General features: G+C 56.9%; 1 protein-coding gene across 1 annotated transcript in view; it reads left to right on the forward strand.

Moving 5' to 3' along the window:
* Window positions 1-20830, forward strand: part of CPNE5 (copine 5) — a 194278-nt gene that overhangs the window by 91980 nt on the left and 81468 nt on the right. The window contains exons 8-10 of the mRNA XM_037885250.2: window positions 2527-2590; window positions 15208-15311; window positions 17034-17138. Coding sequence (XP_037741178.1) covers window positions 2527-2590; window positions 15208-15311; window positions 17034-17138 — 273 coding nt within the window. The remainder of the gene's footprint in view (window positions 1-2526; window positions 2591-15207; window positions 15312-17033; window positions 17139-20830) is intronic.

Genomic DNA, 20830 nt, shown 5'->3' on the forward strand with positions numbered 1-20830 from the left:
ATAGATCGGTGCGTGAGGAGCTGCTCATCCTGTTCCCGAGTGTGATTTGTGGGTCTGTAGCAGACCCCAACTAATTCCCCACCTCGTGCTTTATCTGTTAGGACGTTGGCCATTAGTATTCAAGATCATTTTCTGCCATTTTTCTCCCCCGCCCCTTTTGCCCACTCGATCCTTCCTAACTAAGTTATAACCCTTGACTTTAACATCCCAATCATGGGAATCGTCCCTTTGGGTTTCAGTAACACCAGCTGGACCAAATTTATGGTCCCAAATGAGCAATGCCAGTTGCTTTGGTTTGTTACGCAGGCTCCCACCCCTGGTGTGCCGGCAAGTCAAGAAGTTCCTCTTTTCATGTCCTTTGGTCCTTTACAGCCTGAGTGAGTTACCTAATAGCCTCCCACCGGCTTTGGTTCCGGGAGGAGCTGGGGTGGCCCCTCCCCCTGGAGCGGCATACAGTGCCTGGCCCACAGTAACAGAAACTTAACACAATGGGGTCCCCCAAATACTGGCTGGGATTGCAACACCTGCCACAGGAGCCAGTGGGCCAGCCCAGCTGCTGTAAACCATCCAAAGCTCCATTGAGCCAATGGGCTAGATCTCAGCTGGTGTCAATCCACTGTAGTCCCATTGGCAGCAGGTCCTCACTGGTGTCATGTCCTAGCTCTGCTGGAGCCAACAGAGCCGGGCTGATTACGGTCAGTTGACGGGGGAGGCAGGTGTGGATGATCAGCCCCCATCAGGATGCTCATTAGAGCCTCTCAGAAATTCCCTCAGCGCCCCTACAGCCAGCCCCTGCATTTAAACCATTTACCTGGCCCCTTCTAATGCCAGTTCCGCAAAGCACTCCTGGCCAGGGTGGCCTGGTGTCTACCTGAGAACCATCTCCTGTGTCTGACACTGGCTCCCCCTCGTCCATTGATTTTGGGATCTGGGCTCCCCCTGGCTGCCAGCAGGGTCCATCGAGAGCCATGCTCGTTGCATCAACAGCCTGCTCGACTCCAGCCTGTCCAGCCGGACGGTCAAATCCAGTGCCAGTGGGATGGGGCAGCCAGCCTTCCACCCAGTGTACTGCCCAGAGCATTTTTCTAGCTCTCCAGGAGGTCAGGCCAATCAGCCCCTTCTGAGAGGTGGGGAAACTGAGGTACCGAGCGGTGAGGTGACTTACCCAAGGTCAGCCAGAAGGCTAGTGGCAGAGCTGGGCCTAGAACCCAGGCCTCTGAGCTCTTTCTTCCAGCCTGATGGGGATGGAAACAGACTCCACTGAGCTTAAAAAACAGGAGCCCCCAGGAGCCCGGCAGCTTGGTGTGAAGGTCACTGCCACTGGGCTGGCTGCTCAGGGGGGGCCCGGGGCAAGCTGGGGAGCCGGATCAGAGACTGGAGCCCAGGGAGCTGTCCAGGCACCCACCAGGCCTGCAGGGGAGGCAGGGGCCCTGCAGTGAGATGGGCCTTTGTCCCAGCAGATGACACTGCCCAGGGCCCAGCTGGAGTCCATGCCAGTGCAGGGCACCCAGCGCACAGGGCGAGAACAGCCTGAGCCCTATCTGTGCCAGGGCTGCACCCAGGGAGCGACGCCTCGGGGGCGTTCTGGTGCAGACAAGGCCGCTTGGGGTGGGGAAGGGTGGTCCTGCTGGGACCAGTGCATGCCTGGTAACTAGCCAGGCAGGGTGTTGCGCAGACACAGCGTGCTGGATTACAGCCCCCAAATGCATCTGCAAGTCCCCCTCCCTGCCCACCGGTGGCAGCGCCCCTCTCTGGCCAGGCACTGCTCCTGCAGTGCATCCTGCACGCGGCCAGCAGTGCGCCAGCAGCCACTGGAAGAGGGGCAGAGGTGAGGGGGGATGCATCGGGGGAGGGTGGGGAGAGGGCAGCAGAGGGGGGTGATGGAGCCGGGGGGGAGAGGGCAGACTGAGGGGAGCGGGTGCCACATGGAGGTGATGGAGACAGGAGGCATAGGGCTGGGCAATAGAGCCAAGGGGTGATGAGGGTGGGAGGGAGGCTGATAGAATGGGTGCATGGGAGTGGGGGGCTCTTGGGCCAGGGGTCTGGGCAGGGGTGTTGGAACACTTTTAATAGTGGGGGTGCTGAAAGCAGTTTTTACTCTTTACCTCATGCCCCCTCTTACCCTCTTCACGCTCCCCCAGCCCCCAGAGCTGGGGCCAGGAGCAGGGCCATGTCTCTGGGAGGGCGGGACCCGGATGGGGTTAGGAGGCTGAAGCTGGGGCCACAGCTTGGGGTGGGCACAGGGCCGGGGAGCAGAGTCTCGGGTGCAGGGCCAGGGAGTAGAGTCCCGGGTGCAGAGTCCCAGTCACGGGGCCAGCAGCCAGGGAGCAGTGTGCAGGGCCGGCAGCCGGGACCCCGCATAAAACCTGCGGGTGCTGAAGCCTCCCCCTTCCCCCCCTTTGCACTCCTAGTTTCCATACCTATGGGCCAGGGGGCGGTCTTGGGGCAAGGCCAGCCCAGGGTTGGGGGGTGCTCTCTGGGCAGGGCCAGCCCAGTGGCTCAGACGCCCTCTCTTTTCTTCTGCAGTGGGATTCCAGGGAAAAAGTGTGGCACCATCATCCTATCGGCCGAGGAGCTGGGCAACTGCCGGGTGAGTTGTGACTGCCGTGCCTCCCAGCGGGTCTCAGACTGGCACTGGCCGGAGGGCACCTGGCAGCTGTTGGGAGACTCCCAGAACCCGCCTGGGGTGGGATTCCACTGGGCAGGGTCCCAAGGGAAGGTGGGGAGGCAGATGGAGGAGTCTTGGAGGGGGAGAAGGACCTGTGCTGGGTTCCCACCCATGGGCATGTGCACATCACACGTCCCCCACCCCCAGGAGCGCAGCGGATCCCACGCACTGGCAGGGGGTCTGGTCAGGTCACAGCTGGGATGGGAGACCTTTCCCAAGGAAACCCAGTGTCTGCAGGGAGCGAGGTGGGTGGTCCCCTCATAGTCAGTGCTGACCCTAGAGCGGTGCTAGGGGCGCTGTGCTATAGGGTGCGGGGGCCAGCGGGGGGCGCTCTCCCCTCACAGTCAGTGCTGACCCCAGTAGTGTCGTCAGGGTGAACCGAGTTTCCCGTGTCTCCTTTGGGGAATGTGGCATTCAGCTGAGGTTGGTTTACCCACCCCATGGGCTGACCCCAGTGCTGCCGCATGGTGCTAGGGGGCAGGGAGACTCCCTCATGGCATCTTCCCCCCAGTGCTGTCCCGTGCTGCGTGGCCCTCCTGGCACGGCCCCGATCCCCGCTCTCCCCCTGCATGGCTCGAGAGGCCCTGGCCCATCACCTGCTCCCGCCTCCTCGATCCTCAGCGGCTGCTTTCCACGCGCACAGACGGAGTCGCCAGCTCCGCGCTCCAGCCGGTGACCCGTGCGGGGGCTCCATGCCGGCTGGGAAGCTGAGGGCAGGGGCTGCAGGGAGCAGAGCAGGGCTGGGAACACACATTGCAGGAGGAGAGTGGTGCCTGAGGAGGGATAATTACTCCTGATTAATATTTCATCACTTAATCTCGCCAAGCAGAAAGGCCAAGCGGGGGAGGGGATGGCATGAGGAATATTGCGCAACCAGGGCTTTTACTTGTCTTTCTTTGTTCTCTTAAACATTTGTGGCTGAACATAATGCTCTGAGAGGCGGCAGAATGCAAGCAAGGGCCAGGCAAGCTTCCCTTGGCACAGACCTGCCGGTGCCCCTCCATCCCGACCCGCAGCCCCCTGCTTTCTCAGCCCTGGGCTCCTCACACCCCCTCCAGCCCTGCCAGTACCCCCTCAATACTGACCTGCAGCCCCCTGCTAGCCCAACCCTGGGCTCCCCGCACCCAGCTCTGCCAGTGCCCCTCTCTCCCTTGCAGAGATGCTGGCAATCCCTGAGGATGGGTTTGTGAGATGCTGGCTAGGATGATGCTACCAGACTCATCAACAGCCATGACCTGAAACTGGGGTCGAAACTGGGGTCAGATCCTCAGCAGGTGTAAATCGGCCTCATGCCGCTGCAGTCCACTGAGTAATACTGATTTATACCCCCCTACTGCACAGCTCAGGGCTGCCCACAGCAGGACACGGAGAATACCCAGGTACCACCCAGGCTCCAAAGCATGGTCAGCTTAGCACATCAGTGCTTCTTCAGCAGGGCTCACTGGTGGCCTTGTGCACCAGGGTCCTGCCCTCTGACTTGCTGCTTCCCCCACCACTGGGGCATGCGTGGTCTCTCCTCTCCAGGCAATGCTGCCTCTTCCTTGGTTCTTCTTCCCAGGTTGGACTGTCCACCATTCTGTGCAGAACAGTCATTTTCCCATGCATGGCTACCACTTTCCACCTGTCACCAGCATCCTTGCTTAACCTACAGGTTCTTTGCATGACTCACTGCAGGTTTCCATGCATGGCGGTGAATGTAGGTAGGTAGGTAGATGATAGATAGATAGATAGATAGATAGATGTAGTGTACAGGGATAGATAGATAGATGTGGTGTATGGGGATGGATAGATAGATTAGATAGATGGGTGTATGTGGATGGATGAGTGGGGTGTATGGGGATAGAGAGATGTGGTGTATGGAGACAAATGGATGGATGGGAGTGAATGGGGATGGATAGATGGATGGATGGATGAGGTGTATGGAGATAAATGGATGGATGGAGTGTATGGGGATGGATGGATGGATGAGAGGGGTGTATGGGGATGGATGGATGGATGGATGGATGGATGGATGGATGAGGTGTATGGGGATGGATGGATGAGGGGGTGTATGAGGATAGAGAGATGCAGTGTATGGAGATAAATGGGGTGTATGGGGTGCACCTACACCTAGATGGGGTGTATGGGGATGGACAGATGGGGTGTATGGGGATGGATGGATGAGAGGGGTGTATGGAGATGGATAGATAACCCCTTCACCACTGCAGATGTCTCCACGGGGCAGCTTGCACTCAGGGGGCTCACTAAGAACTTTATTGACAGGCGTCAGCATCGCCTAAGAATGGATCTAACTCTAAGGGCTGGTCTAGATGAACACTCACTGCACAGCAAGCTGGGGTGTCAATCTACAGCATGCAAGCCTGCCGTGCACCCCTGCTGCCACCCACTAACCATTCCTGTGACGGGTTCGGTCACAGAGACCCCCTTGGGACTGTCACCTGACATGCTGAAGTTGCTTCTGAGCCCATTTTCCCTGCCAGCTTGGGACTCCAGTCCCCTGCCTTGTTGAGCCAGACACACTAGCCCGCTGCAACACAGACCCAGGTCTGGTCCACGCCCCCAAAGCTGCAGACTTTAAACAAAAACTGCTCAGCAGGTCACCTCTGTCCAGCACCCAGACACCCAGTTCCCAATGGGATCCAAACCCCAAATAAATCTGTTTTACTCTGTATGAGGCTTATACAGGGTAAACTCATAAATTGTCCGCCCTCTATAACACTGATAGAGAGATATGCACAGCTGTTTGCTCCCCCAGGTATTAATCACTTACTCTGGGTTTATCAATAAACAAAAGTAATTTTATTAAGTATAAAAAGTAGGATTTAAGTGGTTTCAAGTAATAACAGACAGAACAAAGTAAGTTACCAAGTAAAATAAAACAAAACACGCAAGTCTAAGCCTAATACATTAAGAAACTGTTTACAGGTAAATCTCACCCTTAGAGATGGTCCAATAAGCTTCTTTCACAGACTAGAGTCCTTCCTAGTCTGGGCCCAACCTTTCCCCGGTACGGTCCTTGTTAGTTCCAGCAGGCATCTTAGGTGAAAAGCAGGGGCTTTCTCATGACTGGGACAATCCTTTGTTCTCTTGCACCCCCTTTTTGTCTCTCTGGATCCCCACCCTTCCTTCTATGTGGAAAAGCACCAGGTTTAAGATGGATTCCACCATTCTTCCTGGGTTGGCTTATACAAACACAGGAAGTCTTGCAAGTAACAGAGCCATTTACAACCAATTGTCCTAGTCAATGAGAGCCATCAAGATTCTAAACCATCATCAATAGCCCACACTTTGCATAATTACAGTAGTACATCAGAGTTATACTTTATATTTCTAACTTCAGATACAAGAATGATACATACATACAAATAGAATGACCATACTCAGTAGATTATAAGCTTTGTAATGATACCTTACAAGAGACCTTTTGCATGAAGCATATTCCAGTTACATTATAGTCACACATTAGCATATTTCCATAAAACATATGGAGTGCAACGTCACAGTTCCCTAGTGAGCTTTGATCCACCCACTTCGAAACAGGAGGGGATCAGAGGACCGGTTAGTGCATGGCAGGCTGGTGCACTGTGGATTGACACTCTAGCTTGACGCACAGTAACTGTTCATCTAGCCAAGCCCTAAATCGAATGCAACCCTCAGCTTTCCTGGGGGTGCATCATCATCCACACAAGCAGCCTCTCCAAACCAAGTCCCCGATGTGTCGGGATACAGCTTTTCTGCAGCACAGTGGTTAGGCGGCACCAGAACCAGGTGGCTGACAGCATCAGGTGTGGTTCTGGGGCCGGATCCTCCGCTGGTGTGATCGGCGCAGCTGTGTCACAGTTCATGGCATGAGGCCCATGGGCTTCAGCAAGTCACAGTCTGGATGTGCCAGGGTGGCTTTGAAAGAGTTTATTGGAGCATGGGCCAGGCCCAGTTCCAGATGAGCCCCGCTGAGGGAGGAGCTGAGTGGTTACGCAGAGCAGAAGGGGGCTGCTGCTCTCCCTCTCTTGGCAGGGGAGAGGCTGGCAGGGTCGGAGAGGGAGCCCGGCTGGCCCTGGGATTCTCTCCCAAGTGAAGAACCTGGCAAGAGGCCAGGAGAGTTGGAGAAGCCAGCAGGGTGGAGCAAGCTGCAGTGGTGCTGGCTCTGGCCCGGGGAGACATTCAGCTAAGGGGCGCAGCAGGGGAAACTCAAGAGAAATAGGCGTTTCAGCCTGGAGAGGCAGAAGTGGTTTCAGTTTGTGTCGGGGGAACTTGTTGATGGGCTGCAGGGGGACCCTGCGAGCCCCTGCCCTAAAAGGAGGGTGAACCCTGAGAACAATGGAGCTCGGGAGATGGAAGCCCTGTGAAAGCCTGAGACAAGCAGCAGAAGGACCTCTGGGCCCAGAGTCGGGGCCGAGAGCTCACACAAGGGCTTGGAATTATTTGTTAGACTCTGTTACCCTGGGAGGTGGGGATTGGGAGAGACTTGGCCGAAGGCTGAGCTGTGGGAAGAGGTGACCACTGCGGGGCTGGCGCAGCTGTCAGCAGGGGGCGCTAGGTGAGGAGAGCCAGCCACGGCACAGCCAGCCACAAGGGGCTGTGGGGGTGAGGTGGCACAGGACGGCTGGACTGGGGCATTAACAGAACCCCCGTCAGACTCCCCCAGACCCTGCTCCCCGGGCAGGGTGTAAGTGCTGAGGGAATCCCTGTAACCGAGCGAGCGTGGCTCCCCCCGGAGAAGCGTCTCCGTGTACGTGGCACCGGGGGGCTCCATAGAATCATAGAATATCAGGGTTGGAAGCGACCCCAGAAGGTCATCTAGTCCAACCCCCTGCTCGAAGCAGGACCAAGTTCCAGTTAAATCATCCCAGCCAGGGCTTTGTCAAGCCTGACCTTAAAAACCTCTAAGGAAGGAGATTCTACCACCTCCCTAGGTAACACATTCCAGTGTTTCACCACCCTCCTAGTGAAAAAGTTTTTCCTAATATCCAATCTAAACTTCCCCCACTGCAACTTGAGACCATTACTCCTTGTTCTGTCATCTGCTACCATTGAGAACAGCCTAGAGCCATCCTCTTTGGAACCCCCTTTCAGGGAGTTGAAAGCAGCTATCAAATCCCCCCTCATTCTTCTCTTCTGCAGACTAAACAATCCCAGCTCCCTCAGCCTCTCCTCATAAGTCATGTGCTCTAGACCCCTAATCATTTTTGTTGCCCTTCGCTGGACTCTCTCCAATTTATCCACATCCTTCTTGTAGTGTGGGGCCCAAAACTGGACACAGTACTCCAGATGAGGCCTCACCAGTGTCGAATAGAGGGGAACGATCACGTCCCTCGATCTGCTCGCTATGCCCCTACTTATACATCCCAAAATGCCATTGGCCTTCTTGGCAACAAGGGCACACTGCTGACTCATATCCAGCTTCTCGTCCACTGTCACCCCTAGGTCCTTTTCCGCAGAACTGCTGCCTAGCCATTCGGTCCCTAGTCTGTAGCGGTGCATTGGATTCTTCCATCCTAAGTGCAGGACCCTGCACTTATCCTTATTGAACCTCATCAGATTTCTTTTGGCCCAATCCTCCAATTTATCTAGGTCCTTCTGTATCCTATCCCTCCCCTCCAGCGTATCTACCACTCCTCCCAGTTTAGTATCATCCGCAAATTTGCTGAGATTGCAATCCACACCATCCTCCAGATCATTTATGAAGATATTGAACAAAACCGGCCCCAGGACCGACCCCTGGGGCACTCCACTTGACACCGGCTGCCAACTAGACATGGAGCCATTGATCACTACCCGTTGAGCCCGACAATCTAGCCAACTTTCTACCCACCTTATAGTGCATTCATCCAGCCCATACTTCCTTAACTTGCTGACGAGAATACTGTTCCATGTTCAGCGTCTCTGGCGCTGGATCACAGCAGCACTGGGCAAGGGGAACGATGGTCCTGCCCCGCTGGCCCAGCCTGCGGCCTGAGCCTCACCTCCTTCCTTGGCCGTCATCCCCAGCAGCAAGCGCAGTGTCCTGCGCAGAGCACCTGGGTGGCCTGTCCTGGGCACTTGGAGAGGGGACGCGCTAGACCTTGCTCATCGCTGGGCCGGATCCTCAGCTAACAGGTGTAACTGCACCGGGGTCAGTGGGGCAGCGGGGTAACACCAATGGAGCCAGGCCAGTTTACTCTGGCCCTGGGCGCCTGGGATGGCACAGGATGGCACCCAGCAGAGGCTGGGCAGGGTCTCCGGCGGGTGGCATCAGGACACTGTCCGAGCCCTGCTAGAGCCCTGGACCTGCCTTCACCTTGGCGCTCGGCGAAGGAGGCTGTGAGCCCCTAAGTCCTGCTGTGGCTGTGGCTGCTGGTGCCTCTGAGCGGGAAGCTCTGCTCCAGGCCTGGGGAAATCCAGTCCATTCCTCTGAGCCGGGCCCTGGGGCACCCTCCTGAGGAGCCCGCTGTGCCTCCCAGGGAATGGCTCCTCGAGATAACCCAGCGAGCGAGCAGGTCCAAGTGTGTGTGTGTGTGTGTGTAGCAGTGAATGGGTATGGGGGTGTGTGTGTATGTGTGTAGAGCAGTGAGCAGGTATGAGTGTGGGTACACGTGTGTGCGCAGCGCTGTGTGGGTACGAGTGTGTGTGTGTGTAGCGGTGTGTGGGGTGTATGTAGCGGTGTGCGGGGGTGTGTGTGTGTGTGTAGAAGTTTGCGGGTACGTGTGTGTGGGGTGATCTGCAGGTATACATATGTGTAGTGGTGTGCAGGGTGTGTGTGTAGTGGTGTGTGGGTACGTGTGTGTGTGTATAGAGGTTTGCGGGTACATGTGTTTGTGTGTATGTGATTGGTGATCTACAGGTATATATGTGTGTAGCGGTGTGCAGGTACGAGTGTATGTGTGTGTAGTGGTGTGCCGGGTGTGTGTGTGTGTGTGTAGTGGTGTGTAGGTACGTGTGTGTGTGTGTGTGTAGAGGTTTGTGGGCACATGTGTTTGTGTGTGTGTGTGTGTGTGCGTGTGTGGTGATCTGCAGGTATACATGTGTGTAGCGGTGTGCAGGTACAAGTGTGTGTGTGTAGTGCTGTGCGGGGTGTGTGTAGTGCTGCGCGGGTACGTGTGTGTGTGTGTGTGTAGAGGTTTGCAGGTACATGTGTGTGTGTGTTGATCTGCAGGTATACATGTGTGTAGCGGTGTGCAGGTATGGGTGTGTGTGTGTGTGTAGTAGTGTGCGGGGTGTGTGTAGCAGTGTGTGCTAGGTGCCCGTTTGGTGTCTAGCCCAGCTCCCAGGGCTTTTCTCCTCCATCAGTGCAGCCCCTGTGCCAGCAAGTGCCCCACTTGGGGAGCTGCCTGGCTGCCCGGGCCATGGAGGGGGGCACCCAAGGGCTCTCCTGCTCAGGCAGACCCTCACTCTCCGGGAGCAGACGGCCCCCGGCAGCTCATGCCTGAGCCCAGCAGACACAGACGGGGCTACCTCCTCCTTGGGAGCCAGCATGTCTGTCACCACCAGGTGCTCCTCTGCCACGGGGTGGGGGCCACAGCCGGGCCGTGGGCACCCTCCCCTCCGCAGGGAAACCCGGACAGCTCCGAACTCAGCCCAGGGCAACTCCCACACGGGCCCATGGCCCCCAAACAGACACCCCCACTCTAAACGCCACTTACACAGAGGCACACACCCACACCCATTTTACAGTCTTACACTCGCTCGTGAACACGCCCCACAAAGAATCCACACTGGCACGCTCTCCTGTGTTCACGGACAAACACACGTGTAGAACACACGCTCACATGCCTCCCCCACCACCCTGGACACATCCTCCACGCCCACATACTGGTGCACCCCCCCACGCACTAGCTCAGACACCTGCAGCCCCTCCCTTACAGGAACCTGCGGAGTGAATACAAAGCAGCTCTGCCATCTGTTCAGCTGCACAGAGGAATTCGCTCCCCTGTGCCCGATGGGGCTGACGCTGCAGGCTGGGCGTGTACCAGAGGGTGCCAGGTGGAGCCGCTTGACAGGGGCCAGATTCTCCTCTCACTCCCGCTCGTCTGACACTGCTGTGCACCACCGATCTTAGTAATGTCACTCCTGATTTACACCAGGGCGATGAGCGGGGACTCAGGGCCGGTGGAGTCACTCCTGATTTACACCAGGGTGATGAGAGGGGAGTCGAGCCCAGTGGAGTCACTCCTGATTTACACCAGGGTGATGATGGGGTAATCAGGCCTGGAGTCACTCCTGATTTACACTGGGGTGATAAGAGTGGAATCATGCCTGGTGGAGTCACTCCTGATTTACTCCAGGGTGATGAGGGGGGAATCGAGCCCAGTGGAGTCACTCCTGATTTACACCAGGGTGATGATGGGGTAATCAGGCCTGGAGTCACTCCTGATTTACACTGGGGTGATAAGAGTGGAATCGGGCCCGGTGGAGTCACTCCTGATTTACACCGGAGTGATGAGGAGGGAATTGGGCCCGGTGGCTGAGGCCAGCCCTCCAGCTGGTGTGAAGATCACGAATCCTGGCAGAAGGTGAAGCAGCTCCCATCAGGGCTGCACCTCACCCAGCCCCAGCCAGGGTCAGCGACACCTCCTCAGGGTTTGGATCCCTTGGGGAATGGCACCTTCTCCATCCCATGCAGGGCCCAGCAGAGGAGCAGGGTTGAGGCTGGCGGGCGGCTTTCACAGGCAGGCGATGGTGATGGTGCCTGGGGGCATTGGCAGGGGTGTCCAGCCAGAATGGGGGTGTGGAAAGCGCTACCTCTGCTCCCTTCCCTGTCACGCCGAGACGGGGCTGGTGCCAGAGCCCACACAGTCTGTGGCAGCTGGCCCAGCAGCCGGGGCAGTGGGGTCGCTGTCGGGGCCTTTAAAGGATCCATCCTATCCCGATGGGAGCTGGGGGCTCCCAGTGGTCTGAGCACTGAGCAGGTGTTCAGATGAGGGGCAGAGGGCACCGCTGCTTCCTGCCCAGCACTAGACCGGACTGCACCCCTGTGGCAACTAGAAAGCCTGGCACTATGGGGGTCACAGATGCTCCGCACAACCTCTTCTCCAAGGCTTTGCCTTCCACTGTCCGGGGGTCTTAGCCAGGCTCGAGGGCAGGGCATGGCAAACTTTTCGGCCCAAGGGCCACATCTGGGTATGGAAATTGTATGGCGGGCCATGAATGTCCACAAAATTGGGGGTTGGGGTGTGGGAGGGGGTGAGGGCTCTGGCTGGGGGAGTGGGCTCTGGGGTGGGGCCAGAAATGAGTTCAGGATGTGGGAGGGAGCTCCAGGCTGGGGCATGGGGTTGGGGTGTGTGGGGGGTTGAGGGTTCTGGGATTGGGCTGGGTATGAGGGGTTTGGGGTGCAGGAGGATGCTTTGGGCTGGGACTGAGGGGTTCAGAGGGCAGGATGAGGATGGGGCTGGTGCAGGGGGTTGGGGCATGGGAGGGGGTCAGGGGTGCAGGCTCTGGGTGGCGCTTACCTCAAGCAGCTCCCGGAAACAGCAGCATGTCCCCCAGTCTGTCTCCCATCTGCAGGTGACACCCCTGCATCTCAAATTGGCTGTGGTTCCTGGCCAATGGGAGCTGTGGGGGAGGCGCTTGGGGCAGAGGCAGTGTGCAGAGCCCCCTGGCTGCCCCTATGCATAGGAGCTGGATGGGGTACATGCCACTGCTTCTGGGAGCTGTGCGGATCCATGGCACACACAGCGTGGGGCAAGCCCCTGACCCCGCTCACCGGCTGGGGCGGGACAAGCCCCAGACACCGCTCCCCAGTGGGAACTCAACATCTGAAGGGCCGGATGCAGTCACTGGGCCGTAGTTTACCCTCCCCTGCTCCAGGGCATCCGTAAGGGGAGGCAGTGCTCAGGGAGCAGCCAGCCCACCAGCACTGCATTTGCAGTCTGTCCCCACTGTCCGTTTCTGCTGCCTTGGGGCTGATTCCCCAGGATTATTGTAATAACACGTCGCTGTGGGGGGCTCAAAGGGCTTTGGGTAAGCACTATAATCCCCATCACACAGAGGGGGAGACAAGCACACAGGGTGAGTGACCAGCCCAAGGTCTCCCTTCCAGGCAGGGGCAAAGCCAGGGACCCAGGAGTCCTGACTGCTAAGCTCCTCCTCTAAGCACAGACAACATTCCTTACCAGAGCTAGTGATAGAGCCCTCCCAGTCTTCTGCTGTAACCACTAGACCGGGCTCCTCCAGGCTCAGTCACAAATGTATTCTGAAAGGGATGGAGTGGCTGGATCGCTCGCTCACTGGGGAAATGCAGCCATTGCTGGGGCGGAGCACATCAGCTGCTCACCCGCACATGGCCACGCTGTGCAACAACTCAGGGGAAGAGAAGAAAAGGATCCTGGAGCCAGCTGAAGCTGCAGGGGGAATTTGGTGCGGCACAGTAGGATCCAGGCTGGAATTTGGCCAGGGCACTGGGATTCTCTGCCCCAACCTTGGGGAAACAACCTGGGGAGTTTTAAAATCCCCAAAGGATCAGTTTTACTGCTTGTCTGAATGGCAGCCCCTCCAGCAGCACAGCGCCCCCTACTGCCACGCTGGGGCATTGGCGTCAGCACTGACTGCCTGGGGAGAGCGCCCCCTTCTGACTGACTAACACCACTTCCTGCAGTTCCTGGGTGCTACTTGGAGACCTCTCATCTGGGGGCTGTGTCATGTGATCACAGTAGGTCATGCGCTTATTAATAAAAGACCCACGCAGGCCAATCTAAGCTGGTGGAAACCAGAGGCTGCTAGTGGCAGTTCCAGGGACCGTTTAACCTTGTTACAGCCAGCAACAGCCCCAAACCCCCCATCCCATAGTCAATGGCAAAACCCGCCGGCAGCTTGGTGGTGCCTCATCCCCCGCAGAACATGGAATTGAGCAAAACTCAGCCGCGGGAGAACCAGGAAATGCACAGTTAAGGGTTTTTCCTGCCTCCACTTCCCAATAGCGAGCATGAGCCCAGCCCCTCTGCCCCTTCATCTCTGCTGCCCTCAGTGAACTTCCCTGACAGCCACCAGCCGAGGTCCAGAGACGCCGCTGGATTCGGGGCCCCATCTCCCTTGCAGCCCAGGCTGCTGGCTTGCTGGCACGGCCTAGGCTGTGCCTCGGGGCGTTCTGGCTGCATGGGGCTTGGTCCTTGTGGGCTGCCATGCGGCACGGCGCATCCCAAGCAGGGTGGGATGCACAGAGGGAGCTGCCCCTGTATTAACGAGAGCTGCCTCAGCCGCCAGAAAGGGGACCTTCCCCAAGGCTGACGTCTGCTCTGGTGTCTCCTCACGAACACACAGCTCGTGCTGAGGCCAGGCCTCCCGCAGGGCCCAGCTGTGACACTGTACGTGGCAGCTCCTGGGCTTCCTGCGCTGGGATGTCCCCTTTTCTGTTCCTCCTGGTGGAGCTGTGGGGAGCTCGAGCTCACTGGTTGCAGGCGAGGGTTGGCTCGGCACGGAACTTCTCCCCAGCTCAGACGGGCAGGGACCTCAGGGGGTTTGCCTTCCTCTGCAGCATGGGGACCCTCTGGGCAAGTCTCAGCTAATCAATCAGGCGCTGGGGCCCCTCAGTTCCTGAGGATGGCAACGCTTTGATCTAACGACAGGCTTTGGGCCAGTGAGGGAGGGCTGGGTGCCATTTGGGGGTCTGTGCTACGCAGGCGGCCAGGAGATGGTCTAGGGCAGGAGTTCTCAAACTGGGGGTCGGGACCCCTCAAGGGGGTTGTGAGGTTATTACATGGGGGGTCACGAGCTGTCAGCCTCAACCCCAAACCCCGCTTTGCCTCCAGCATTTATAATGATGTTAAATATATAAAAAAGTGTTTTTAATTTATAAGGGGGGAGGGGTCGCACGCAGAGGCTTGCTATGTGAAAGGGGTCACCAGTACAAAAGTTTGAGAAACACTGGTTTAGGGCCCTTCTGGACTTAAATGCTGTGAACCTTCCCCTTGCACGGTCCTGCTGTTTTATCAGCGTGCAACCTCTGCCACACCATGCCAGTCCTGCAGCCCCCCAGCTCTGCCGATGCCCCTCAGTCCTGACCCGCAGCCCCCTGCTATTCCAGCCCTGCAGCCCCCCAGCTCTGCCACTGCCCCTCAGTCCTGACCCGCAGCCCCCTGCTATTCCAGCCCTGCAGCCCCCCAGCTCTGCCACTGCCCCTCAGTCCTGACCCGCAGCCCCCTGCTATTCCAGCCCTGCAGCCCCCCAGCTCTGTCACTGCCCCTCAGTCCCAACCCCCAGCCCCTATTAGCCCGAACCTGGGCTCCCCCCAGCTCTGCCAGTGCTCCTCACTCCCGACCCGCAGCCCCCTGCTAGCCCAGTCATGGGCTCCACACATGTGCACAGTTCTGCTGACATCCCTCAGTCCCAACCTGCAGCCCCCATTAGCCCAGTCCGAGGATCCCTCCCAATTCCTCCAGCACATCCCAGTTCTGACCCGACATCCCCACCCACCCCGCCCTAGGCCAGCCTGGCTGCCCCAGGGCAGAGGGTACCCATCGGGCTGGATCTCTCCCCTCGACCGCCCCCGTGAGTGCAGGGCTGTTCCGGAGCCTGGTGGCGTCGCCTGACCCCGGTGCCGCTCACAGCGCGCGTGCTTCTCCCTCCAGGACGTGGCCACGATGCAGTTCTGCGCCAACAAGCTGGACAAGAAGGATTTCTTCGGGAAGTCCGACCCCTTCATGGTGTTCTACCGAAGCAATGAGGATGGAACGTAAGTGCCAGCCCAGCGCTCGCATCCACAGGCTAGCAGGCCTGAGGGCGGGCTCCCATGCCTACCTGCCATGGCGCCATAAGGACCCCCTCAAGGTCCTGCCCTCTTGCTTCCAGCCCTCTGCCTGGTGCGGGCACAGGGCAGAGAGGCAGCAGCATCCTTCCGCTCGGTGCCGGGGGAGAGGCCCTTGCTGGCTAGCGGAGCTGGCCACTCGCGAGGGGCAGCACAGTGGAACCAAGGCGGGGGAGGGGTTCGCTGCTGTGGCTGACCGCTGGTCAGTGTGAAGGAATGGGTGCTTTCAGGCCTGAGCCCGTACCCAGGAGCCGTCCCATTGGGTCTCACTGGGCACCAGTGACGTGCATGGCACATTAAAGCTGTGGGGAGTCAGGGACAGACAGCCCCCCAGACAGCCTGGCTTTGGCTGGCAGTCTGGCAAAGGCCAGCGTTCCAAGAGTTAATGGCAGAATTCCCCTGGATTTCTTGCTGCATCTCAAGACACCCGGGAAGGGACCCTCGGGGTCGGCCACAACCTGCTACCCTGACTGGCTCCAGGGTGCTCAGCGGTGTGAGTGCCTGCCATATAAAACACCACTCGGTTCCCAGCCCAGACAAATCTGTGAGATGCAACATGCATTAACCCCCACCCCACACACACACACCCCTGCTGCCATTCACACCCATGTAAAGTGCATGTGACAGCTCTGGTCTGCTGGGCATGGGGGCCAGTGCATCCCTAGGCAGCAGGGCGGGGGAGGCAACCTCCACTCGGCAGCCCATTGCAAGATACTGTATGAAATTCCTCCTGAGCTCTCCCGAATCCAGCAGAGGAGAGACGAAAAGAGGCTGTAACTCCTCTGAGGGATGGGGACGCTTCATGAGCTGTGTGCCAAGCAGACGGAGACACTCATCCCATTGATCTCTCTGACTCAAAGACAAACAGGGCAGGGCGGAGCTGGCGCTCCCATTCGGAGCACATGCCGCAGGCTTGCATCAAAGGCAGCCGCTCTGCCTCCCCCCGCAGTATGCAATGATTGGCATATTGCACAATAAAGACAAGTCCCATTTACCCTAGGCCTGCTGGCCACAGACGTCAGGGAGGCTCACACCCGGGGGGGTGCTGTAAGCCGGCCTGGTCCGTAGCACGGTGAGACCCTGCACTCCCTGAGTGCTCCCCAGAGGGGCAGGGCCTGAGCGTGAGAGGTTACAGAGTCTGAGCAGTGCCTAGATGTGACAGTCAGGGGCACCCAGCACCCACAGCTGCCACTGACTTCAGTGGGAGTCATGAGCACTCAGCTCCTCTCAGGATCAGGCCCTGAGAGGCCCTGCAGGCTGGTCTCCCCTCTAGACGCGCTCTGTGTATCTGGGCTGAGGCCCATGGTTGCAGGAGCAAGTCAAATCGTACGGAGAAAGTGTCAGGACGTCCGTCTGCAGGGCTGGGAACTCGCTCCAAAGCCCACTAGAGAGATGGGAAAGCTCCCGGTCTTTGGGTCAGGCCCCAGACAAGGCCGCAGGCTCTGAGGGGATTCTCCAGCCACTGAAGCTTCGGTGGCAGCGTTTGCAAGGCCAGGCAAGTCTCTGCGTCGTCGTCAAGGCTAAGGGGCCGGGTTTGAAGGCCCCACACAGCCAGAGAGGCCCCTAACACAGTCTCCAGGAAGGGGTCAGGGCTCTCAGGGTTAGCCCACGGCTTGGTTGGATAACCACACGCCCCTCCCTGCCCTGCAGCTTCACCATCTGCCACAAAACGGAAGTGGTGAAGAACACGCTGAACCCCGTGTGGCAGGCGTTCTCCATCCCTGTGCGAGCCCTCTGCAACGGAGACTATGACAGGTAGGGGCCCGCTTTTCCTCCCCTGCCCCCATGCTGCTGGCTTTGGGCTGGGGGGCGCTGGGGTTGGGGTGGAGTAAGACTGCACATCCTGGATCCTCCCAAACATAGCTCCAAAGGGGCCTCTGGACAGCCTCTTGCCCCAGGGTGATTCTGCAGCTCCCCCACTCCACAGCTGCTGCTCCTCCTGGAGGTGCCATGTGGGGTCCCTGCTATGGGTCGGCCTTTGACGTAAGGTAACACAAACACGCAGCGACTGCCAGGCCGAGGTCCTCCTCACCTTTGGCTATACATCAGTGCCCGCTCTGTACCCTCTTCCTTTAATCTTGTTGGCAGCTGCCGTAGCTCCACGGCTTCAAACAAGCCCAGATCCCCTTAAGAATGTTCACAGATAAACAGGCTGTTTGCTGGCAGGTGCCACGACCTCCCTGGCCTAGAGGCTGCCAGGAATCATAGCCGTTAGAGATTAAAAAAATGCACAAGGGGCTTCGAGTCCATCTACAGGCCCCCATCCAGCCAGTGCAGGATTGTTCTGATGAGGTGAACTGTCCAGTCCAGTCTTGTCTGAAGTCATTCCAGTGCTGGGGCTCTGATCCATAAGAACGGCCATAATGGGTCAGACCAAAGGTCCATCTGGCCCAGTATCCTGTCTTCCGACAGTGGCCAATGTTGGCAATGAACAGAACAGGGTAATCATCAAGTGATCCATCCCCTGTCGCCCGGCTTCTGGCAAACAGAGGCTAGGGACACCATCCCTGCCCATCCTGGCTAGTAGCCGTTCATGGACCTATCCTCCATGAACTTATCTAGTTCTTTTTTGAACTTTATTATAGTCTTGGCCTTCACAACATCCTCTGGCAAGGAGTTCCACAGGTTGACTGTGCATTGTGTGAAGAAATACTTCCTTTTGTTTGTTTTAAACTTGCTGCCTATTAATTTCATTTGGTGACTCCTAGTTCTTGTCTTATGAGAAGGAGTAAATAACACTTCTTTACTCACTTTCTCCACCCCAGTCATGATTTTATAGACCTCTATCATATCCCCCCTAAGTCGTCTCTTTTCCAAACTGAAAAGTCCCAGTCTTATTAATCTCTCCTCGCCTCCATACTCTAACAGAGTGGAGTGCTACACCATATGTTTATGGGGCAATGGGAAGGGAAGACTTTCCCACCCACACCAACCCCAGTACAAAAGACTTCTGAGATCTAAAGGGACACTTCACTGTGTCACCATAGCAAGGCACTTCAAAGGGACTCTTCCTGTTTGAAATCCTCCAGCTCCGCAGGCTTGTCTCAGCTCTAGATTGGACAGCCCCTGGCTGATCTCAGCAGTAGTGGAGAGGGATGGGGCCGCCGTTCCTAGAGACAGCTGCCTCCCTGCAGAGGCTGTGTGCTCAGAGAGTGATTGATGAAGCAGTGGGCGGCAGGGATGCAAATGGACAGGCCTGGAGGTGGCTGCTTTGCTTTATTCAGAGAAGCCGGTAGCGCCTCTATTTAAATCCCAGGGGAAAGTCAGTCACCATTCCAGGGAGCAGGAGAGCCTGGCTGGGTGACAGGTGACTGACAAGGGTGCTAATCAGGCTAACGAGGGCACCTTCACGCTGACACACTGTACACAAAAATGCCAATTAGGGAGAGAATGAAGTCTAATAGGTACCATTAATCAACATGACATACTCTGCACTCAGCCTGGGGTATTCATAAAACATAATGCTGCATGCACTGCATGGCTCTTTATGTGTGGGGGATAAAGCCAGCGTTAATTACAGCCTTCTCTGGTGCAAACACACTAATAGTTACCTCTGCTTATAAGCTCTGCCCCTCCACCCCTGTACATTTCCAGGGCTGGCCTAAGAGCCGCCGTTTCTGCCAAGTGTGAGCTGCCTGATCCTCTCGCTGTGCAATGGGAACCTGGTCTCTCATCCTGAGGACGGGTGGTCAATTGCTTTCCCTGCCACTGACTCACTGTGCGACCTTGGCCAATTCTCTTTGCACCTTAGTTCCCCGGTTGTGTGTGATATTGGTTGCTGTGTCTAGATAGATTGTAAACACCGCGGGGCCTGGTCTGTCCCTCGCCATCTGTGTGTGCAGCGCCCAGCACAATGGGGCCCTGCTCTCAATAAATAAGAATATAATAAATCGAGCAGATATCAAATGACAAAAATTCCCCCGCTCCCAAGTATGAAAAGGGCTGGTTTTATTCAGTGATCTAGTGGAATCGGAATCCTTCTTAATCAGCCCCAGCCCCAGTGTAATTCACTGGAGGATTAGCTAACCTCTGGGGGAGAATCTTCTGTGTCTGTGGTTCGCCTCCCTCTCCCATGTCATTCCCCAGCAGCAGCACCTGATAGCACCTTGCGCTGCTTCCCTGTACTGCGCTGATGGCCTGTGAGTATTTCTCTCTATGAGATTTCAGAGACTTTACTGCAGGACCATGTTTAGCAACAAAACGTCAGGGGGAACAGCAGGAAACACTCAGTCCTGGGACATGTTCTTCTGTGGCACAACGTCGCTCTGTGTTTCTGTTTATTTGCGCAGCTCAAAGCATTTTCTGAGCAGTCTCATGCCCACCCCTCTGTGGCACATTTTGTTACACTCATTTTAAAAGATAGGTAAACTGAGGCACAGTGAGCTTCAGACCTATTTTTTGAAAAGCATCCACTTCTTCTTAGTGTATGTGCAACGTGCCTCAGGTGGCATGGGACCAGGATTCATCACCGAATTTGGTCCGCTAGTTGGATCATTAGCTTCCCCGGCTTGGGCCAGGTACTGACGAGGAGAAAGCATCCACTGCTCTGGGGTGTCTGGGTGAGACACCTTGAACCTGATTTCCAGAGGTCTGAAACTGTCTGGAGTGGGAGTTGGAGCTACTCATTGGAACAGCCGCCATGGGAGTCAACAGAGCCGGACCCCTGCCCTGTGGGTTCTTTAATAACCCTGACCCAGGCCAGGCAGCTAGGGCTAGGAAATCAGTACCAGCTCTCCCATGTGTCCCATGGTCCTGACATGGTGTCAGAGGGGAGGAAGCCACTGGCAGGCGGGGACCAAACGATGCCGCCCAAATCCCTCAGTCTGGATGGGAGGCTGGTGGAGAGCAGAGAAGGCAGCTGCAGCATGGAGAAGTACTGCCCAGAAATCCGAGCTGTTGAAATCCTGCTGCTGCTCCATGCGGCACAGCCCAGAGAGCTCCAACACCTCCCCAGCCAGAGCGGGCTGCAAACTACGAGACAAAGTCCTTCAGAAACGTCACTGTGATCCAGGGAAGAATGTCACTTGCGAAAGGCACGTTCTCTGTTGCCAACGAACTGCCAGATGAGCCCTTGTCCGGTAAGTCACAGCCCTGCATGAAGCTGCGTTATGAGTATGAATGGCTACCAGATATACCAATTAGAGACCAAATTCTGGGGGTCTGATGAACAGACAGGCCCAAGCAAGGTCTTTGTGAGGGGTGGACTTGACTTTGCAGAGCACAGTGGATACATTTTCCAAGAGCAAAATCGGAAACAGAATGCAGAAGAGCCACTGAAATCACAAGAGTTTCAGTTGACCCATGTTCCCAGTTTGGCACAGGTGTTTCTGAATCAAAGAGGAAAGAGCACCTCTTACAGGTGGGCTCCTCCACAGTTTTCACTCGGCTGTTGTAGGACACAGCAAATAGCAATAAAATACATTTAAAATCTCACTTTTCTCACCAGT

Source organism: Chelonia mydas, chromosome 21 (assembly GCF_015237465.2).
Source record: "Chelonia mydas isolate rCheMyd1 chromosome 21, rCheMyd1.pri.v2, whole genome shotgun sequence".
Taxonomy (NCBI): Eukaryota; Metazoa; Chordata; order Testudines; family Cheloniidae; genus Chelonia; species Chelonia mydas.